The sequence below is a fragment of the Danio rerio genome, chromosome 4, assembly GCF_049306965.1.
Source record: "Danio rerio strain Tuebingen ecotype United States chromosome 4, GRCz12tu, whole genome shotgun sequence".
Taxonomy (NCBI): Eukaryota; Metazoa; Chordata; class Actinopteri; order Cypriniformes; family Danionidae; genus Danio; species Danio rerio.
This window is the reverse complement of record NC_133179.1, coordinates 23094649-23117830: the sequence shown is the minus strand read 5'-3', so window position 1 is coordinate 23117830 and position 23182 is coordinate 23094649. Positions and strand designations below refer to the sequence as shown.

At 34.3% G+C, this 23182-nt stretch overlaps 1 protein-coding gene across 3 annotated transcripts in view; it reads left to right on the top strand.

The window, feature by feature from the left end:
• Positions 1 to 23182, top strand: part of kdm7aa (lysine (K)-specific demethylase 7Aa) — a 248464-nt gene that overhangs the window by 213087 nt on the left and 12195 nt on the right. For all 3 annotated transcript variants that reach the window (XM_073945593.1, XM_068219513.2, NM_001346151.1), the window contains 10 exons: positions 10893 to 10978; positions 11055 to 11172; positions 11891 to 12048; positions 15272 to 15413; positions 17115 to 17301; positions 17418 to 17580; positions 21385 to 21472; positions 21578 to 21684; positions 22460 to 22551; positions 22645 to 22731. In XM_073945593.1, the coding sequence (XP_073801694.1) occupies positions 10975 to 10978; positions 11055 to 11172; positions 11891 to 12048; positions 15272 to 15413; positions 17115 to 17301; positions 17418 to 17580; positions 21385 to 21472; positions 21578 to 21684; positions 22460 to 22551; positions 22645 to 22731 (1146 nt within the window). In that variant the 5' untranslated portion in view covers positions 10893 to 10974. The remainder of the gene's footprint in view (positions 1 to 10892; positions 10979 to 11054; positions 11173 to 11890; positions 12049 to 15271; positions 15414 to 17114; positions 17302 to 17417; positions 17581 to 21384; positions 21473 to 21577; positions 21685 to 22459; positions 22552 to 22644; positions 22732 to 23182) is intronic.

Here is a 23182-nt window from a genome sequence, read left to right as displayed (position 1 = left end):
ACTGTTTGTTGTGGGTGTTGAGAATTAAGTCTTGCATAACTTTTGCCGAGCTGCCAGGTTCCCCAAACCCAGTGAGAGTGTGAGACAAGGACTGACGCCTTTGCAGGCCAGAAGAAGAAGTGAAGGGAACGACTGTGATTCTGCAGTGTCAGTGACGCACACAGTCTGCTACGAAATGCTTGGTGTCACTTCATTCCATACATCTAGATTGATGTGACACAATGTTCTCAGGATCAAAGATGTGAAACGTCGCATGTAGAGTTTGAAAGTGTGGCAGAATGTGAACGTCTTTCTGAACGCATGCAAGATCAGAGTGTCTGAACTTGTGAATAAATCACTGTAAAACACTGGGCTTGTTGTGATGTTTGGTTTGGAAGCCAATTCAGGAGAGTTATAGCAGGTTGTGATCTGTATAATGAGACCTCTGAACTTTGAGGCCTGCAGGTCAGTTCAGGAGACCACTGATTTTCTGATTGATGGAGATGCGTTCAGTACACAGTCTGAAAAGATCTCAGGTCTAGACCATCTTTTGTCCTTATCAGACTAAGTAAATATTCTGTGGACCTAAGTGTCATCAAAGAGGCCAAAACACATAAATCTCTGTTTTCGGTTAAAAGTTAAACAATGTACTTTGAAAAAAATCTGACAAAAACAAAGTTTGTTTTGAGGAGTTTTATGGCCTGTTTCCACTGAGTGGTACTGTATGGGTCACCTTTATCAGGCTTGAGTTTCCACAGCCAAAAGGGTACAAATGTGGTATGGTACGGTTTGCTTTTTGGTACCTTTTGACAGTGGAAACAACCATATAAGCATACTGCACCATACCATACCGTACCACTCAGTGGAAACGGGTCATTAAACACCTTTGCCAAGGCAAACTTTCTGGAAACATTTGCTTAGGCTGGTAAATACCTTTAGTTTGTCATTGATCTGTGCTGATTACTAAATATCTTAGTAAGATTAGCAGCAAGCATATTTGTATGTTCATCCAACCTTCAGAAATGCATTTGTTTCTAAATTTAAGACCCTGAAAAACTTCCAATTTAATTCAACAACGAACTGAAACGCATGAAATCTGGCTAAAATGATGTTTGCTTTGAGGTCTTATGAGTAGTTTGAAACAGCACACCAAAGCAAAATTTTGGAAGAGTTTGTTTTCTCTCCTAAATGCTTTTGAGCTACCATTGGTTTATGACAATAATGCAGTAGGTGATTGTGCTCAGGAACTCTGCCTTCTTTGACGGGTGATTGATTTGTATCCTATATCAATTAAGGTCAGACAGAATATCAACATCTAAAACAACACCAAAACATTACAAATAGGTGGCGCTTCTCTGGAGTAGGCTGTTTGCAAGATGTTTATTGAAACTGTTCATTTGTTGCAGCCACCATCATTGTGTTTAGAACACACAAACAGCATGACCTCTACGAGCTTGAAAAATTTACAACCTCACCTATTACAGCATGAGATTGTTGGAAGGTTCATAAACAGCATACCATCACTCAGGCTCTTCAAACTACTTTTTGCCCTCAAACAAAGAACTATATTGGGGCCATTACTCTTGAAGTTGCGCCATTGGTCCAACAGAGTATTGGTCTCAAAATGTTCAAAAAGTTGGCATTCGTAAAAATTCAATGTAATTATTGTTTTTGAATATAAAGAAGGAATTTTGTAATCAAAATGTCACAAATTGGCATGCATGTCTACTTTGTTCTAATCCAATTAACAGCTTATGGTTGGAACCAGGTCCCATCCAACAGTTTTGTTATCCATTTCAATACTTTCTACTTTCCGTTAGGTGTAATTGTTGTTATTACTTTTGTTTTTTGTTGTGAATTTTGTGTTGTTAGCTGTTCCAAAGGGGGAGGTGTATTAATCTCTATAAGATTACAGTAACTTTTACAAATTTGAGATACGTTGGAGTAGGGTCGAAATAAAGAAAGGTTTAGGGTCAAATAGGTACAGCGGTAGTGAGCATGTGCACTACGTTTATCCTTAAACCTATCCTTATCCTTCCAAATACAGACTTGTTGGGGTCTGGATTACTCATAGTTTGGAATAATTGTGCATTATATGATGGATGGCTTGACAGTGGCCTAAATTTGACTCTTTCTTTCTTGTTTGCGGCTAATTCCTAAAAGTGGATCTGCTACAACAAAGTACCAAACTTAAATATTTGCTCTTCTGACAGGAACGTGAACACACAGTTCTTGCTAGAAAATGGGGCAAGTAATGGCAATGTTAAAATATTTTCCCTCCTCAAACTGCTCTGTTTGTCAAGATGTTTTGACGTTTAACTCATTATATCTTAAATGTGCTTGTGGGTTTTAACAAAAAGGCTAGTGTGAGTTGCTTCCAGACCTGAGGCGCCCTGAAGATTAGTGTCTCGTTATGAGGCCTTGGTTTGGTGACCCCTGTCTGTCCTGTAGTAGGTTAATCCAGTGGAACTGTCAACTATACAGGCCAAGGATTATTGTCTACATGTAGATGGAATTGTTTGTTTATTTGTTTATTTATTTTCTTATTAATTTTATTTATTTTATTTTTTACTTCTGACACTGTCTAATGTTAACTCCACAAATCCAATTTACTGGAGTCTGTCGCTCTGCTTAACCTGAGTTTATACTTAGTTTTTTTTTTTTTTTTGCATGAATGGGTGATATCAGTTTCCTTACCAATTTTATGCTAATTTTGTTTAAAAAACCTGCAAATCTGATAGCAACTGGCTGTTGTAAACCACAACAATGATAGATGACCATGTTACCAATAACGTGTGACAAACTTGCAACTTTGGTAAAACAAAAAAGACATTTTGTTTGTCATAACAAGAGGAGAAAAATACTGCAGTCACTGGATGAAATGTGTTTCTTTTAACCACATGCTATTGGCTATGTTTTTGCATTCCGTTCTATGCCATACACTTTGAAAGGTTTCATTAATAATTACATTCTGTTATTAATTACCCAATGCCCAGAGACGTCCGTTCATCTTTAGTACACACATTAAGATATTTTATATGAAATCTGAGATCTTCCTCATTCTCTATAGACAGCAATGTTTTTGGTTTCCTTTTCTGGTCCTTGAACTTCTCATAATCAATTCTTTCTATAGAGGATGAGAGAGCTCTCAAATTTCATCTAAAATATCTTATTTTCTGTTCTGAGGATGAATGAAGGTCTCGGAGCTTTGAAACGGCATGAGGGTGAAGAATTAATAACAATTTTCATTACTGGGTGAACTAATCATTTACATTTTTGCAAACTAACACAATATATATGATTCTATTCACAAAATAGCATGGTATTTTGTTCCTCAACATTTGCTAACAACATATTGTGTGACCTTTGGTTAAGAATACAGAGAGCTGTACAAAATATAGGACCCTGGTTTAAAATGGTGGCTGAAAATCCATTCAGAGAGTTCTTTTCTGCTTGGTTTCTTGCTTGCTCTGTCTTTGGATGTGTGGTGGGTAGTTAATCAGTTACTCAGGTGACAGATAGGCTGACTCAACTCCAGCTTTGTGGCACACTGACCTGGTTCACATGGTCTTATGAAACCAAGTCAGGCAAAAAGAGATGGTTAAACTGTTCAAGCCAAAGATAATGCAATAAGGTGAAGCTTGTTTAATGAGTCAGGCGTAATATGAACATAACAAGGTTAATGGGATCATGTAATGGTTATAGGTATCAAATTAAGAAGAAAAAAAGCAGTTTAATCTTTTTAGATGCACTGTAATAAATTACTGAAATAAAACTGACAGATATTTACTGTTATAAATACGCTAGCTACATTTTTACAATTACTGTTAACCTTATTCCATAAACATACACAATGCTGATGATACACTATTCTATTGAACAATTAACATTTGCATAGTACTAGAGCTGCGTGATTAATTGTAGGTTATTTTCATGCACTTTTGTCAGTAAAACCAGTTCTGTTATTAGTAGTAAATCTCCAGCATGTGCTGACACAGAGTGGTAGTTAACTGACAAGCTATAATCATGTCTTCGATTACAACTAGTGTTGGGCAGTAGCGTCGCTACAAGTAGTGATGCTACTAGCTTAACTATATTTCTCAGTAGCTGAGAAATCAAATAGCTTTTCAGTAGCGAAGCTTTTTTTTTTTTTTTTTGTCAAGTAGTGCAATAGCATCCTGACTAGCTACATTTACTAATCACGGATCAATAAGTGATGGCACCAACTTGGAGCTGTGAGCCAATTAAAGTAAGTCCATATGATGGCGAGAATGATGATTTCTTCTTTATCTTCCTGTTTTATGGTGGTCAACTACAAACTTTTTGGTGCGTTACTGCCACGTCTCTCGCTCTGGGGTGCGTTTCCCTAAACCATCGTTGGCCAACTAAGGTCACAGGTTGTGTCGTTACAAACACAGTTAGTTGATTTTGCCGTTTCCCAAATCTATCGTTTCAACAAACAATCGCAATCTGTGTCGCAAACTTGTGCACTTGCAACTACACCTCTGGAACTGTAGTTCAAAACATAGATCCTGGCTGTGTTCTATACCCAATCATCCCCCTATGCCCTGTTCATTTAGAACATTTAACTTTGAAATGATTAAAAAAAAAAAAAGCATTAAAGTTATTTCTCTTAGGTGTGGTTTGCTTTCAAAGTATTTTTACAGTTCAGTTTTAGTAATCTTAATGTTTATAATTGCGCTCTCTTCGCAGTGCATTTTGAAAACATTGATTTTGACTGTATATGCCACATGTGTTTTGCATGTGTCAAATCGTAAAAGTAGACTTTTCAAAAAAAATTAAATAAACAATATACTAGTTAATAATCCTAATCATCATCGTTAATATTATTATTAAAGTAGGACTTTTTTCATTTCCTAATAAATAATTAATATGAAATTTCATTTCTTAATGAACGTCTCATTATTTATTTATATGATTTATATATGAAATTAGAATATGTGTAAGCTTTTGTAGGTGATTTAATGTTTTAGAATAGCATATGTAATATTCTCAATAATATTTGTAAAGGAAACATAGGCCCTAAATCTTCCATTTACATATATTTGAGTAATATGCAAAATGAGTGCATGTTTTTAGCAAAACTTATATTGGCTTTTATTTGAATGCGTGTTTGTGTAAAACAATATTTTTTTGTTGATGAAATGTTGGAGTTGTTCTTTAAAGACGTTGTTACTCCACCCTGTTTAGAGCATCATTATGGGCGTTTTACGTTATAACTACCGTGGTTTAATTGATGAACCTGCTACAGAGAAACTGCAGGTTTTGGGAAACACTAGTCACTACATAGTTCTTTTACCAACCAATGAATTGTACTGTGACAGTTCAGCCGCAAGATACATTGTTGTTTGGGAAACGCACCCCTGGCCAGTGACGTAGTCAACAAATTAGTCTAACACAAAATTTGCTTAATGGAAAGATGACTGATGGAGAGGACTATATATATAGTCTACTGTAGTAAAGGCTAAAGTATACTGGGGTAATTAATATTAGTTCATGATAGTTACTAATGATATTACATTATGTAGTGTAATTCATTAATAAAGAGTTGTAAATATATATACAATATAAAACCCTATTCCTAAATATTTCCCTTTACTATAAATTACTATAGTATTTTAATTGTGCAAAACCTGATTTTATTTGATTTTTTGTGTTTGATGTAACATACTATAAATTGTTTCTGTTTGGTACAGCAAATTACTTGCAGTAAATAATTGATTGGAACAATTTTGCCTCACATGTTTCGTTGACAGTTTTGTTGAACTTTTATTTGATCTTATATTATAAGATTTGGTTGACTTGGATTTAAGTTGCTTTAATTTAAAATTGAAAAATGCAAAAATAGCTTACATGTAGCTAAGCTACTTTTGCCAAGTAGATTTTAGCTTAGCTTGCTACATTTCTTAGAGGCTAGCTTGTAGTGTAGCTAAGCTACATTTTAAGTAGAGTAGCTAATAACTTGGCTCACTACATTTTTCAAGTAGCTTGCCCAACACTGGTAATGTCAACAAAAATCTTTTACCTGCATTAAAATACCCCATTCAAATCCATACAGTGTGTCTGGTTATCTATTACCAATAGTATACAATAAGATCCTGGTCAATAAAAATAAGTTCCCAAACTTATTTAGTTTCTTTTTAATTATTATTAAAAAAAAACTAATTTATTGCGTCAGTGTTCAAACAGCTTTCAGCTGCTAATATGACATTTTTGCCATTTACATGGGCTCATCTCCTAAATGCGATTATTCCAACATGATTTTGAAGCATTATGGGATTGTATGTGGATTACATGTTTATAGCCATTATGGCAGCCTATTTGGTTATATAGAAGCACATCATTTATGTTTTTATTCTGTCCAAAGTGCTGAGAAGTTCAGCTCATTTATCAACTGGGGAGATGGGATCTGAGCTCTCCATTCTTTCCCTCATTGTCTGTTTGACGGAGGAGGGAAGCGGAGGACTAGGGTGGGTGTAGAGTCATTCATCCTGAAAGGCTTCCTCCCCCCATCTGCTCATGTGTCATCATCGCATGTCTGCCTCTGATACCCAGGTGACTGTATCACAGTGTGAGCTAGAGTCACAGCTTCAAGCCATCCTGTTTGGAAACTGGCAGTTTATTCTAAGTGAATTAGAGGGATAAGAGACAAACATCCTATGAACGCTACTGGATTTGGATTGGCAGTCGAAGACAGTCTTTTTTTTTTTTTTTTTTTTTTTGAGTCAGATTGATCTGCACTGCAGTTGCTCCAGAAACATACCACTGTGCATCCATATAAAATAGTAGTACTTTGAGGGAAAAGATTTGGATTGATTCTAATAACTTGTTATGACTTGTTATGGTTAATACCTGCTAAATAGCATATTACTTATTTTAATTTGTTTTATAGTAAATAAACATTAATATTGAAGTGCAGTTCTGGTTCTATCCTACAATTGTGAAAGCAGTCACTCAATAAAAAAAAATACTAAATTGTGATAACTTAGTGTTGAGTCAAATTCAAGTCAATTCACTCAGCAACCGTCTTTGAAACGCCGTTCAGGCATTCTGTCTGAATAGGCAAACATCAAATTCTCCAAAACTGTTTGCCAAGCTTTTGATTTCATATGTGGAATCACCAATACAATTAAACAACAACTGTCCCATGTATAAGTGTCAATTCTAAATGTTCGAATCAAACAAAATCTGCTTATTTTCTGGTTGCCAGAGCTAATGCACATGGCATGCGCACTCGAAAGGAACAAGATCATGACACCAACCTCATTTATGACTGTGTTACACATTATTGTCCTCTGGATAACAGTTCGTCTGATCACACTGCTTCACTGAAGTAATTCACAACTTGGTCTTGATGGTGAATCTCCTCCCGAAATGACAGCAACTCTTTGTTTACAAGTTTGTGGGTGTTTGAGTAATTGCTGTCATGTGATGGGTGTTTGATTTGGGTTCTTTCGCCATATTGACCGCTACACTTTTCCCCATTTAAAACTATATAATATAAGTGACATGTCTTGTGTATTTTATAGTCTTTGGACAAACCTGTTGGGTACAATTTTTAAAATTAAAGTTGAAATACACTTTTTAACTCATTGGCTGGGTTTTTCTGTATTTGATTTTGGGTTACAACAACCCAGCCTTTTTTTTTTTGTAAATTACATTTCTTAAACACGTTTTACTATTAATATTACTGTATTACTGGATACTGAATAAACTCTTTGTACACTAAAAAATAACATGATCTTTACTAAGTAACATCACCAACTACTAAGTTGGCATCCATAATAAATGTGGTTTGTGCTATTGTCTATATGTGTACAGTATACGTTTTGTTTAGTACATTGTTTGCTTGTAGACTTACTTTGAATGTAAAAAACTTTACAGATGATTTTAACCTTAGGATCTGTATTCATCAGTCATATTTTCTGACAAGTGCATATTTGTGAGAAATGGTTTACCATATCATTCCTATATAAAAATAGTCGAAGCATTCTTTACAATGTCTGAAATCTGCATCACTTTCATAAGAGTTTTCTTTAGTGCAAGAAAACTGCAACAAATTTAGTCTACATTTACACAATGATATAATCAAAAACAGAAAAGTTTTTCTCTGTTCATTTAAAAAAAAAAAGTACATTCAAACAACATTTTCAAACTGATTCACTGGTACACATTTATTCAATAACCAGCAGAAATGCTGTTTTCGCTCAATAAATGGCACCTATACTATTAGCCTTTTGTGTGCAGGTGTTCTGTCACTAAAATCACCACATGAACTGTTGCTCTACTTGTCATTTACTTCTTATTAGTCTCTGCTTTTGGTTTAATACTGGTGAAGAAAATTCCACACTTCACTAAAGCCAAAAAAGAAACTTGAGCAGCCATAGCACCACAATATACCCCACAATTGTCATATATCCCCATAAATATTGGGACTTGTCTTTAATATCGACACAGTTAATTCCCATGTTAGGTGTTTAATTAGAAGCAATAGCGCTGTCATTTCCAATCCCCAAAAACATTTTTTATATCAGTCAAAATGCAAAAATGTTGAAATGCAAACAGCCAATTATATTGCATTAGTATATTACTGTAACTTTTCCATGGGATCATGAATACCGCTCTACCATATGGGTGTAAAAATGACACTGTGAAAGTTCCTATATTGATGATATTGTCATGATTGGAATGGAGATTCAGCCAAGGAGCTGTCAGCATCAGCTAGGACTCTTCTAGGGCAACAACAGCTTTCGGCTTCCTGGTTTTTTTGCTGTTCTTTTTTGCAGTTTCCTGCAATAATGAGGAGATCAAAGCTGAGACGGCAGCATGCTCAATCCTCAGCCTGTGTTCAAAGGCTGTCTTCTCTTTGAGGAGAATCACCTTTCTGCTCAAGTCCCCTGCTGATTTTAACAGCCCTTTATGGCACAGTCTCCACTCTTGATGTTCATTCTGGTGATGTGAAAAGAAGACAGCAAAGCTTTTATGGCAGTATTATTACAACTCGTATAAAACTTTATTTGGGGAATTGGAAGAGTAGGACCACTTCATGAAGAGGATCCAATAGTCTAGTGCACCACCTTCATTACAAAGCAAACACCACTCTTAGTCCTATATCTGAGATGATGGGCTCTACCAGATAGAATAATTGATTTGCAGACTTGAAACATTTAACATATACATGCCTTGAAGTTGGAACAAGGGTGGTAACCATACACCAATCCATGGTTCAGTTCGATTTAAGGTATTAAAGCCACAGTATGGTTCGGTTCAGGGCAGAGTTGTGGTTTGGCACAAGCAATAATAAGGAACACCAGGGTTAGTTCACCCAAAAAGGAAAATAATTATGAAATTAATAATTATTAAATAATTTTACTTGCTGTTTAGTAGCCATTTCTTAATAAATGTTCATACACCACATTTTTTTCTGTATATAGTATCTGTTCAAACTTTTCTAATCATAAAGTGTGGTTTTAATGGTCTTGCAAATTACAAATGCTGTAAATTAAAGAGTACTCAATAAGTTCTACATATTCTTGATGTCTAAAAATGTATATGTCTTTGTGGTCTGTCTCAATAGAAGATTTACTGACTCAGAACATGCAATAGATTTTGTCCCTTTCCCCATTTGGTTTGGACATTTGTGCTGTTCTTGCATTACTGGAATATGGTTAACGAATGTAGGCCAACAGGAAAAGTGAAGTAATTATCAGATTAGGTGTCAATAAACACATCCATGTCATTGTTAGTACTTTTATCTGTTTTCTTGTGGCACAACTTATTTCGACATCAGTAAATCTGACACTGAACTGTCAAAACTCCTGGTTCAGCTTAGAATGGGTGTGTGACTCAACAATGAATCTCAGGAATGTGTGTTTGTGTGGGTGGCTGACTGGGTGTTATGGTTGTGGTTGTGGTTTGGTGAAGGAAATCCCACAATTGTGACATTATCTCCACATGCCCACACAATGTTTGACGTATTGTTTGGTAAAATTTCTGGCATTTGTAACATTTTCTGGAAGTTCAGATGATGACGCTTTCGAGTTCAGTGAAACCATATACAATGATTGAGTTTGCAAAATAGCAGTTCATTGGTTGGCAGTGGTGAGCCATTTTAAAGGGCGTATACTTATTAATGCTGTTGTTTTGAGTTGAAGTTGTATTTACTTAAAGTATAAGCATAAAATAATTGCTGTTAATCTACTCCCCCACACCATACAAAATTTAGGTGACTTTTTTTCACCTAAATGGTGTCTCCATGCTAATGACATAATACACCCTCGATTTCTGGTTTGGGTTTATATAAAACAGGAAAACACCAAAGATGCTTTTTAATATGTTGCGTGTTTTATTGGATTAGCAATATAACAGAACCTAAGTGTATTTAATTTGATAAAACAGTGCTGCTGCTCCACTTGATCATGACCAGAAGAACAGTGGACTGGTATAATAATAAAAACTCTGCTGCTTTTATGCCACATTGTGCTTGTCGCTCATTAGCAAATGCTTCAGTACTCTTATTCTTCTTCATACTACCATAATAATTAGTGTTTAATACTTAAGCTCATCCACAAATATGATTTTAACTCCCATGATTTCACCCTCAGTCACTAGATCATCAAATTTTGCCTTTGTTTGTTGTGAATTCATACCCTCTGGTGGTGAATATGTACGTACAGCACCTTTAAAAAAAGATTGGTGATCATAAATTCAGCATTTTAAGAGTAGATAAAAGCACAACGGAGTTAATATTTGTGGCTCCTTTGGAAACTTTGAGGTCACATGAAGCAAAACAATCAGTGCAAGAAAACGCACAATTGTAGCTATTGGCTAACTTTCCCACGGTTATGACAGAATCATGTTAATGGATACTTATCTTGCTTTCCTCTTTTCAGTTGTGTTCAGGTAGTGGAGCACCATGCTGCTGATATCGATGTTTATCACTGTCCAAACTGTGAGCCCATCCATGGACCCTACATGAGTAAGTGTGTGCATCTGCACAGGCTTTCATTATGTTTCCAATATCAGTCTTACGCATGTTTCTGTTTCTTTCTCAGTGAAAAAGCATAACAACTGGCACAGGCATGACTACACGGAGCCAAATGATGGCACACGGCCCGTGCAGGCAGGAACTGCTGTGTTTGTGAAGGAACTCCAGGCCAGGAGCTTTGCCAGGTACAAACACCTCTAGATTAAAACTTTTATTAGGTGTTGAACTTTACTACTGTACATCTACATTTAAAGGAACACTCCCATTTTTTGGGAAATGGGCTTATTTTACAACTCCCTTTAAGGTAAAAAGTTGAGTTTTACGTTTTAAAAAAAATCCATTTAGCCAATCTTTGTCTGGCAGGAGCACTTTTTGCATTGCTTAGCATGGATCATTGAATTGGATTAAACCATTAGCTTATAGCTCAAATGACTAAAGAGTTTGTGATTCTAATATAGTTATCTATGCTAAAAGTTTTCACGCCAGACCTGGAGATCAGCTGAATGGATTAGAAAATGGTGAAACTTAACGGTTTAATGAGCCGCTGTTATGGGTTTTTGAAAATTATTGTCCATGCAGTTTGTTATACAGCTCTAAGTGATAAAAAACATCCAGTTGAGGTTTTGATTCTCAAAAAATAGTGGACTTGTTGTCATTTATATGAATAGTCTAATGCCTCATTCACACTAGCAGAGAATGTGGCCTGCTCCTTTAAAAGTATGCATAAGGAGACTTTTATCCAAATAAAAGTACATTCTTTCTATCAGTTTTTGTCTCTCTTTGGTATCAAACCCACAGCTTTTGCTATACTAGCACACAAACTTTATTATTTTGACTACAAAAACCAATAATGACATTATTGCTCTTACTCGATCAGACTTTTGAATGTTGCCTCTTCCACAGCGGTGATATTCTGGTGCAGATGCAGGGGAATCAGGTGACCAAACGCTTCTTGGAGAAAGAGGGCTTCAATTACCCTATAGTGGTGCATGACCTGGATGGACTGGGGCTGAAACTGCCCCCTCCATCATTCTCTGTCAGTGATGTGGAGCATTACGTTGGTAAGATTTTAGAGTGTGTGTTTGTGTGCATTGAATTTACTGTCTACCTGATGACTCCCAGGAGAGTATTTGGGCTTTTGGGACACTACAGTGATATTAGTATTTAAATCAATAACACATTGGAACTTGTACAAAATGGTTTGCCTGTATATGGTTTTCTGGCCTCAAAAAGTGTAATGCTGCTTTATTTTTACCATTTATTAATATTTGTATTGCATATTTGCTTTATTCTGTGCTAAAATAATGGCCTATCATATGTTTTTGCTGTGGTTTACTGGAGAAGTACTGCAATGGCATTCAGTGTAACAATGTTGTTTTTTTATTTTAATTAATTTTCATTTTATTAATTATAAAGTGTTTAAAATGTAACAACGTTTACTATTATCCATTATTTTTTTTATTCGTTTTGAAGAAATAACTTATAAGTATTAGTTATGACCATGTGACTTGAGTTATGATGATGAAGTTTATCTCTGAAATCCCAGGAATCCATTTAGTTTTTAAATATGTTCATATAGTCATCAACAGTTAAATTATTGAATAAATACTGTTTTTGGTGAACTCTGGAAGTACTCTAGTATTTTAAAAGTATTTTAAAAGAATTAAAAATCTTATGGAGTGTTTACACCAGACTTGGCTTGCGCAAATAGGTCACGCTATTGCACATTACTTACAGCTCAGCTAGTCCCAGTTTGTTGAACTTTTGTCCCGTGTCGGCAGGAGGATTTTCTATTAGGACACTAACAACAGGTGACACATCATAATCATGCCCCTACTAGAGCAATCTCCTGATTGGTTATAGTCTGCCAAAGTTCAGATTTTTTAAACTCGAGTGATTTGTGCGAACCACGTGGTAAGTGCTTTATACACCTGAAACGATTAATTCACACCTAGTCATTGGCTCAACTCGAGTCATTCGCACTGCCTTATTCGCACAAATAATGATACAGCAGTTATGATGTCTTTGCATTGACTTAACATGTAAATCCCTCGCAACTGACACTTCATCTTATCTAGTGTGAGTATACCATTAGTTTTAAGACGTTTGACAGGTAGTGTAAACACTGCAAAAAAAAATTTTTATGTTGTTTCTGTCCAAATATGTAATAGTTTCTAAATCAAGAAGCATTTTCTAGAAGAGAAAAACATATAGTCTTGTTTTAAGAAATAATATGCCAAAATTAAGTTTGTTTTTCCTTAAAACTGGCAAAATAATCTGTCAATGGGGTATGCAAAATAATCGTATGTCGAAAGGAAAAACAAGATTATTTTGCTTGAATGAATAAATGAATGAATGAATTAATTAATAAAGCATAAAAAGTTGTTCAAAAAAGACATTTAAATGGATATAACAAAAAAAAATTAAGCATTCAGAGGTGAATTAAATAATTGCGCAAACCTGTATTGTGTTTTTAATCATTAGAGAATATAATGAGAGCCAACATATGCAGCACATTGGTCTAAAAAGCTTGAGGTTAGCAAGATTCATTGTGATAGTGGTTATCTGTCTGTCTGTGCCAGTGTTGAATGGGTTTGGACTGGACTCCTGTACAGCTGTGGAGGTTATCATTTGTCTCTCCTCTACATTAGACCTCTAGACATCACATCTCCAGTTACAGAGCTGTTGTGCAGCGCAGCCAGCCAGAGCTCGGCTTCACATCTGAGCTGTTTTATCTCAGCGCTCATGTTACACTGCTCCCTCTTTCACACACTGCTGATCTTTAGGCTGGAAGTGCTTTAATAGTAACAGGTGTCGAAGGGGAAGAGGTGTGTACGTGTATGTGTGTGTGTGTGTGTGTGGGCGACTAACAGATCATGTTACACACTCAGTGGGCACAGACAAAAGGCCACTAACCTTCTCTGTCTGTTGTTTCTTTCATTTTTCTCCATTCATCTGGATTTATTTCCTTAGATGATTCTCACAAGCACTCATTCTTCTACTTATGGATATATTTAGAGGACAGAATTTTGATTGTAGACTTTCATTTTATACACAGCATTATTTAAAAATAATAGTAATACAAGAAGTTTAAATGATGGTTGACCCAAACTGAAATATTTAATTATGATATCATACAGTGCTCAGCATAACTGACTACACCACATTTTGAAAATGAATATTTTTATTAATTTCTCAGTGAACATAGGCAATGTATTTTGGTGCCGTTTAATCAATGTGTTTTGAGCAAAACACATTTATTAAACGGATATATTTATTAAAATAATATTTTACCAGACATATTAATAAATTGAAAGATAATACAATTAAATTCAAGCAAAATATTAAAAAAAAATGCAATCTACAAAATTTCAACTAATTGAAAAATAGTGCCCGTATGGTTCAAAAAACACTATGCAGTATTTATTTTAGTATATTGTCTTGTGGGTGTTAAACAACTGAAAATGGATTGATTGGACTGTTACTTTTTACCTGGTACCTTTTTGTTAACATTTATTAATTATTATTTAGGGTATGTGCATGTGATAGGGTAATCACATTCTGATTCCAATGCCTAATTATTGAATTGTTAAAATGACTATAATTATATTTTCCTAGGAATAAAATATTATGTGTTCTTTGGAGGAGTGTAGTTGCATTGTATAAATATAATATTATATAAATGGCATAAAATGGTCTTAAAATGACAATAATATTATTTATTACAATATATTTTGGTGCAATATATCGTGCAATAAAAATAGATATCGTGGCAGGCATAATTGAATGTACTTCAAAAGGTTGTGTTTGGAGTCTGTACTTTGCATGTCAATTTGTAGACTTGATGACTAATTATAAATAAAAAAAAAGGATTTATTGAACTGCACCTTTAAATGTTGACTTCTGAATTTGAACCAGTGATATATATGTAGATGAATTTTCTGAACCATACAAATAGCAGCACTGGTTCAAAAGCAGAATTTAGCAGTTTTGTTTTGTTCCCTAATTTGGCCTTGAGTGCTTCCCAGTGTTTTTTACGGGACTGTTACTCCAGCTGTTGCCTGTCATCAGACGCTGGCCAGCTGTGTATATGTGTGTGTGTTCAGTGCCAGCTGTCCAGGGCTGTTTCCGGTGCTCAGCTGTCATTGGTGATTTGCGGTCCTGCAGCTGCGACTCTAAAAAAGCCATATTACAGGCCATATTTTTGTTAAACCAACATCTATAATGCATAGCACAAAATTTATGTATGAGAAAATCGGAAAATATTGTGTTGTCTTTTTCCAGGTGCAAATAAAGTCATCGACGTGATTGATGTGGCGAAACAGGCAGACAGTAAGATGAAGCTGGGAGAGTTTGTCAAATATTACTACCAACCTGAACGGCCCAAAGTGTTGAATGTTATCAGCCTGGAGTTCTCTGATACAAGGTACGTCTATCAGTCCCTCATTGATGTTATCACAAAAAAGCCTCAAATTGGGAAGCTTAGGATTGTATACATTTCTAGCAGAATTCAGACATTTTTAGCAGTCGACCACACTGAATGCCACTTCTTCCATGACTTCCTGAAAAACTTGCTAGATTCACTCCTTAGCTACCAATGAGAGGAATGTCTGAACTCTTCTTCTGACCACAATGCTGCCATTTTAGATGCTTGTTCTTGCAGTGGTATAAAAATGATTTTATCTTGCAAGCCAACAATACAGCGGTAGCTGCTGCTGACTATTTAAATGCAGTGGTTTGGTGTTTTATGTCGCAAATTTATTGACGCTGGTAGTGACATTCTCTCTGACCAATCAGTGATCATCCTTGTGCATGCACCACATTTTGGTAAAGGTATGGCGTGTTTGTAACCTCACTTGAGGTGGTAGTAAAAAAACAAAACAAACAGAAGTAGGTACGAAACGCAGTGGAATATTGAATTTGCTTATTAAATAATTTATTAAATATTTATAATCTAAAATCCTGGTGTGTGTGGGGAAACAAGTGCATATCTAAGCCAGAGATTATCACGTGAATTTAAGCAATATCCTATCAGAAAGCAAGCTGACAGAAACATAACAAATACAGTCATGATGGAGCACATGGGTTTGGACAGCAGAGATGGAGGACCAGCTTTTTACGGAGACCCAGAAGAGACGTGATAGTGGGGAAAAATGGGTGAAAAAAAAAGTGATTGGAAAATATATTTTTTGAAACACTTCCTGTTCACTTTATACACGTCAACCCTCCTGTTATTGTCGGGATTCTCCTGTATTTTACCACTCTATCTTGCTATCATCCTATCACTAAGTATTTTGCCATATTTCTTATATATTTTTAATCTTGAAAGCACACTGAAATTAATATAAAAACATCTGCATTCAATTTCTTTCCCTTAAAGCTGTGCGTCGATCATCGCCATTTTACACGCCATTTAAAGTTACACCTCTGTTATCAAACAAGTGAAGTACAGCTAATGAATCTCTCGTTTTGTTTTGTTTGATAACAGAGGTGTCACATTAAGAAAGCACAGATCTATGATGAAAGCATTCAATTGCTTTATAAACTGATTGTGATCATTTAAGAGAAAATGAGTTGTGTTTAAAATAAAACGCGCAGAATGAACATATTATTAAGAGTATTTGTCTGTTTAAACACACACCCAAATCACAAAGTGTCCTGCACTTTCGCTCCTCTTTAAATGGCGGCAAACAGTTTTGTGAGGGAACATAAAATCTTTAAAAATATATATTTTCTTGTCACTGTTTACGCATTTATTTCCCCACCATCATGTCCCTTACGGGTCTCCATAGCTTGTCAATCTATGGCAACATCACAAATGCTTATTTGTCCACCATGTTTAATCTCATGTCTCAAGAGATTTTGCAAGATTTCCTGAGACGACATCCAAGAGTCTGACTGAAAATCAGTTAATGAGTTGTGTGGTCTTTGTCTTTATGGCACATCACACACTGTAGGGTTTGTTTTGTCCTTATATTTGTGGACTCTAACATTTGGGAAATACAGATTTAAATAATCTTTAAGTGTGTACTCAGCCTGAAGGAAGATTTGTATACAGTTATGTAGAGATGAGTTGTATCAACTGCTTTTTTAATATCAGATTTTTGTGTATATTTTACTATTTTAGGATGTCAAATCTGGTGGTGGTTCCTGATATCGCTCAAAAGATGTCCTGGGTTGAAAACTACTGGCCCGATGACTCGTTCTTCCCCAAACCGTTCGTGCAGAAGTATTGTCTTATGGGAATGAAAAACAGCTACACAGATTTCCACATCGACTTTGGAGGAACTTCAGTGTGGTATCATGTACTTTGGGTGAGAACTGATACTAGCCCTGATTGAATGGTTTTATGGCTGATCTGCTGATGTTCCAGTTATGTAAGCAATGAGTGCTGGTGATAAGTGGTGTGTGTTTGTTTATTTTTGCGCAGGGAGAGAAGATTTTCTACTTGATCAAGCCAACGAAAGCTAACCTTGCACTATATGAGGCCTGGAGCTCATCGCCTAATCAAAGCGAAGTTTTCTTTGGGGAAAAAGTCGACAAGTGTTACAAATGCGTGGTGAAGCAGGGAACTACCATCTTACTGCCTACTGGTGAGATTGCAGAATTAGACTTTTATGTAGCATTTTGCGTTTCTTCAACAGTTCATGCTCATCCTCGTACTGCCACACACTTACATGATTATGAGATCAGATCCTTCTGAAAAAAAAGTAAAATATTTTTGGAGTTTTTAATATATATATATTTTTTTTTTATATATATTTAAATTATTTTTGTCTTTTTTCTTCAGAAGAAAAAAATATTATCAGACTTACTGTAAATCATTTGGGAAATATTTAAAAAAGAAAAAAAATCTAAGGAGGGCTAATAATTCTGACTTTAACTGTGTATACGCAAGTATAATATTTATATTGCTCATATTGATTTTAAACTCTTTAACTTAAATGTTAACTTAATAAATTTTTACAAGAGAACAGATTTGTCACTAATCCTTGTATTTTATTTGATAAAAATGTACAAATGATTAATTTAGTTTACATTTATTAAGTAATTATACAGTTAATTAGTAAAATATTAGAAATCTCATTTCGAGATATGAAGCAACAAAACAAAATGACTAAAATATGAATGAAATATTAATACATTATTTAAATAAAGGGTTGTTTTATTATTGTTGAAACATAGCTAATAAATGCTTTACAAATATTTTAGTAATAACAAATATTTATACATTTTTACAGAATAAACCTCATAAATTTGTACTATTATTGTTATTATTAACATTCATATTTATTATTATTATTATTATTATTGGTGTTATTATTAGAATATTTTGAACTCTGACGTCTACCCACCCCACTGATTTTTTTACCCCATCATACACCCCCACATTATTTTCATAACTTATACTACCCATAATCACTGCACTGTTTAATATTTGCAGATTTAAAAATTGCACATATTCAATGCACTACATTGCACTGATTCATGTTTTATTGTTTATATCCACTGTACATATACATCTGTAATGGTTCATATATATCTGCAATTCTCTGATTATTATAGCAACCAGTACATATATTTATCTATTGTAAATCTCTGATCATCCGTATATATAATGTTTTTAGTAGATCCATCTGTAAATATCATCATAGTTTTTCTATAATTGCACTCTATAGCCTATTATACCCAAATCCTGCACTTGCTGCTATTGCTCTCTTGGTTAAACGTAACCTGCATTCCATTGCTTTGTACATGTGTAATGACAATAAAGTTTAATATAATTATTATTATTTTGAAGCTTGTTCAAGAAATGACTTAAATAGTTTTCTATAAAAATCAACAAAAGGGCAAATAGGAAATGTTAAATAAAAAAATGAATAAACTAACAAATCCTTTATCGTAGACACTTAAATTTGCTCAAATATCTTTCAGTGTCCTTAATTGACATGAAATAAAATGCTGTGTGCTATCACAGGAAAACACACACGCACAAACTGTACCACAAGGCGAAAACAATATCAGGCGATTTCCCTGCTCTCTTGCCAGGAAAATGTGTATCAGCATCCAGCACAGATGACCCTTGATATACAGAGTGTGTGTTGAGAAACAGGCTTCACTGAGCAACACCGTAAACAGAGAGAAAACACTATGATGTAACTCACGTGTGTCTCACTCAATGGAAAAAACGGCGCCTGAAAAAAAGTGCCTGCCTGTTATTTTAATCTCCAGAAGCACTGCGTTTAATTTGCATACACACACACAGACAGGGGGCTATAAATGGCCTTGACGGAGGTTTCAGTCATAACTCTTGTCAGAGAAAGGGATTCATTACTGCAGTCTGTGTGTGTGTGTGTTTGCGGTGCTTCCCTTTTTGAGCAGTGCGTCACACACATACTCGCATGAGGAAGCAGAAAATCCCCCTAGTGTGTTGCAATGTGGTGAATACACATGCAGCCAGACACGCAGATAAAGCTGACGTTTCTGTCAGAGTGCTGAGATTGTGCTGTTTATAGTGCTGGTCACTATTGTCAATTGTGTTTGTACACTAGTTAGTGTTGGTTAGTGTTTGAAAGGCAGATGTGGTGATGTTTTGTATGTGTGTGAGGGTTGAAACCTACTGCTTATTTTCACATTGTAATTAATTTTTTTTAAATATAATTATCTAGTTTAATTTCTGACAAAGGTTTTTATTGTCTGTAGTTGAAGAGCTTTTTAATTTTTTAATATCGTTTCCTGGTTAATGGGGAGAAGTTTTTTTCTACACTTTTTTTTTTAAACAATAGTTTTAATAACTAATTTCTAATTACTAATTATTTTATATCTTGACAGTACATAATATTGTTCTTACAGAAAGTTAATTTAAGTAAAATGTTTGAAAAGGTCCCTTCTGGAGTATTTTTAGAATATTTACCTTTAATCAAACTAAACGATTGTATATGACTCTCTTCTGTGTTGTTGCTACGTGAATGTTTTTTTTCCCCATGTATGTTAGTTAAGAAACTGATATGAATATATATTGTATATTTAGTATATGTTTTTGCCATGAATATAGCCAATGCTGCTAATATGGCATTAAAACCTAAATACATTTATAATAATGTTCTAATTATACATACACACATAATGCATATATACATGCATACATTCGCCGCTAGGGAAGTTAAATTTAAGATGATTCAAAATGGCCCACGCTGTTTTGGGGCCACCAGAGTTACTATTAAGGGGCCTAAAACCCCCCACCCCACTTCACTTTAGTCCACGACAGCCTCTACCTGAATGTTGTCATAGGACCTGTACTGGCCAGCAGCACCCCTGCGTACGTACATACATGCATGCATACATGCATACATACATACATACATAAAACTTTCTAATAAAGCTATACAATTTTTAGAGTTATGATGAATGAAAACATTATAAAAAATTATCTATCTATATAATGCATAAAGTTATTTAATATATGAAATGTTAATTCTTTTATTTTTGTCTGCTTTATTGTAAAATGTGTGCTGATATTAATGAAAATTGTGTAGAAATGTCTAAATTCATTAGATCATTTTCTTTTGGGCTTAGTCCCTTTATTAATCCGAGGTTGCCACACTGGAATGAACCACCAGCTTATTCAGCATATGTTATTACACAGTGGATGCCCTTCCAGCCGCATCCAAGCACTGGGAAACACCCATACATTCTTGCATTAATATCCACACATACACTACGGCCAATTAAGCTAAATCACCTATAGTGCATGTCTTTGAACTTGTGGGGGAAACTGGAGCAGCTGGAGGAAACTCACATGAACAGGGAGAACTTGCAAACTCAACACAGAAATGCCAATTGACACAGCCGGGGCTTGAACCAGCGACTTTCTTGCTGTGAGGCGACAGCGCTACCCACTGCGCCACCATGTTACCTAAATTCAGTTGTCTAAATTCTACACACTAAAACAAAAGTTTTATAAATTTATATATTTAAAATATTTAGGTGTTCCTTTCTGACCAGCCTGGAATAAATTGAAACAAAATAAAATTACATTTAAAATTACATTTCAATATGTTTAATGTCATTTATTTAATCATTAGATTTTTAAACAGACGTGTACAAAGTAAAACTACAATTAAATAAAATGGTAAATCTATTTGAAAATAATTATTTAATGTTTACTCATTTGATCTGATTCAAATTAAATGTATTTAAATTAATGTGATGAATCTTTCTAAATAAAATGTATAAATTAATTTTAATACTTGATGAATATAATGAATAACCTTAATGAATATGTCTGATATATATGCAGAGACATTGCTAAAAACTAAAAGGTTGAAAGTTTTTTTTTTAACTGGAATTGATGATTAGAGTAAGGTTAGCTTATGTGTGTTTGTCTCCCTCTACAGGCTGGATTCATGCTGTTCTCACTTCTCAGGACTCGATGGCGTTTGGAGGAAACTTCTTGCATAACTTAAACATAGACATGCAGCTCAGGTGCGATCCTTCAGTCGCGGTCTTTCTGAAAATCTTATACTTACACACTCAGCGTGTGTGTGTTTATAGATGTGTGTTTTCCTGACAGATTTGATCTGATTTCAGGTGTTATGAGATGGAGCGCAGACTGAAGACTCCAGATCTCTTTAAGTTCCCATATTTTGAGGCCATCTGCTGGTATGTGGCCAAAAACCTGCTGGAGACTCTTAAAGGTGAGGTGCATTTTATCATTGAAAAGTTAAATGTTTCAAATGAAAACAATGTAATATATTGTATTATACAAGCATGAAGAAAATTTGTTGTTGTTTTTATTTAGTTTGTGTGTGTATATTCGTATGCTGACTCTCTTAAGATGGAGTTAATAAACTGTTGTAAATATTTAATACATTTTTGTGTGGTTTAAAAAAAATAAATGACTAAAATGAATGCTCATTAAATTAAATCGATTCATAAAATGTGGAAAAAACTCAGTCAGTTCCCCTCATGTCCTTTTCTATTCAAATATTTGTTACTTTTAATTTAAAAAAGTGTTTAAAATATTTAATTAAAATTTTTATTTTATTATTTATTTTAATTATTAAATGTTTTTTTTTAAAGTTGCTTTAATAACATTAAGTTTAGTGTGAATATATTTTTTGTTTTTATGTAAAATATTTGCCCTCAAATAAAAATACAATATAATAAAGTAATTATTTTCTTTATTACTAACAAATGGGGGCAGATTTACATTGCAGTAATATAAAACAATGTTATGAATTTAATAACAATCTTTTATTTTTATTTTATTCATCTATTATTTTTATATTATTAGTAACCTGCTTGGAAATACAATTTTATGAAAATGGTAATAAAATTGTATTAAATGTTAGAATGTTAAAACATTTTTCACTTATTCGACTTTATAATTTGTTATGGAAAAGAGCCAATTGAATTAGAATTCTATACAAATAAAAATAAAATTGTGTGTTTGTGTTTGTTTTTTTACAGAACTGCGTGAGAATAAATGTGAAGCTCAGGGTTTTCTGGTGAACGGAGTGAAAGCTTTAATCTCATCACTGAAGATGTGGTTGAGGAGGGAGGTCAGTTTGTGTGCACGTGTGTGCGTCTGTTTGTACGTGTGTGCGCATGCGTGTGCTCTTCTTGCTCATCTTCTTCTCCGTCTGTGTCTTCAGCTCACTCAGCCTAACAGCGAAGTGCCAGACAACATCAGACCAGGACACCTCATTAAAGCTCTGAGCAAAGAGATCCGACACCTCGAGGTCAGAGCTTTAATTCATAACATGTCACATCTACAATATTCAATTTGTTTTCTCAATATTAGTTAAATCTAAATGTTCTTTTTTTTTACTGAAATATACGCCAATTTGTAATAATTTATTACATTTATTTAAATGTAGACAATTTATTAAAAAATTTTAGTTAAATAAAAAATGATAAAATGTCCACTAAAATATATGCTAATAAGATGTAAATTATATAAAAACTTGGAAAATGTGTTATTTTCTTAGTTTGAATTTGTGAATTATATTATAGTCAAATGTAGTGTAAGAGTTTAAATCATTTGTTTGTGAGTCAGATTATTTGAATTACATTGTATTAAAATGATTTTGTTGATTTTGAAATGTGAAATGTTGAATTCTCTTTTTTGTAAATTATTAAACTAAAAATGTATTATATATTTATTAATGAATTCAAAAAATGAAAATAATA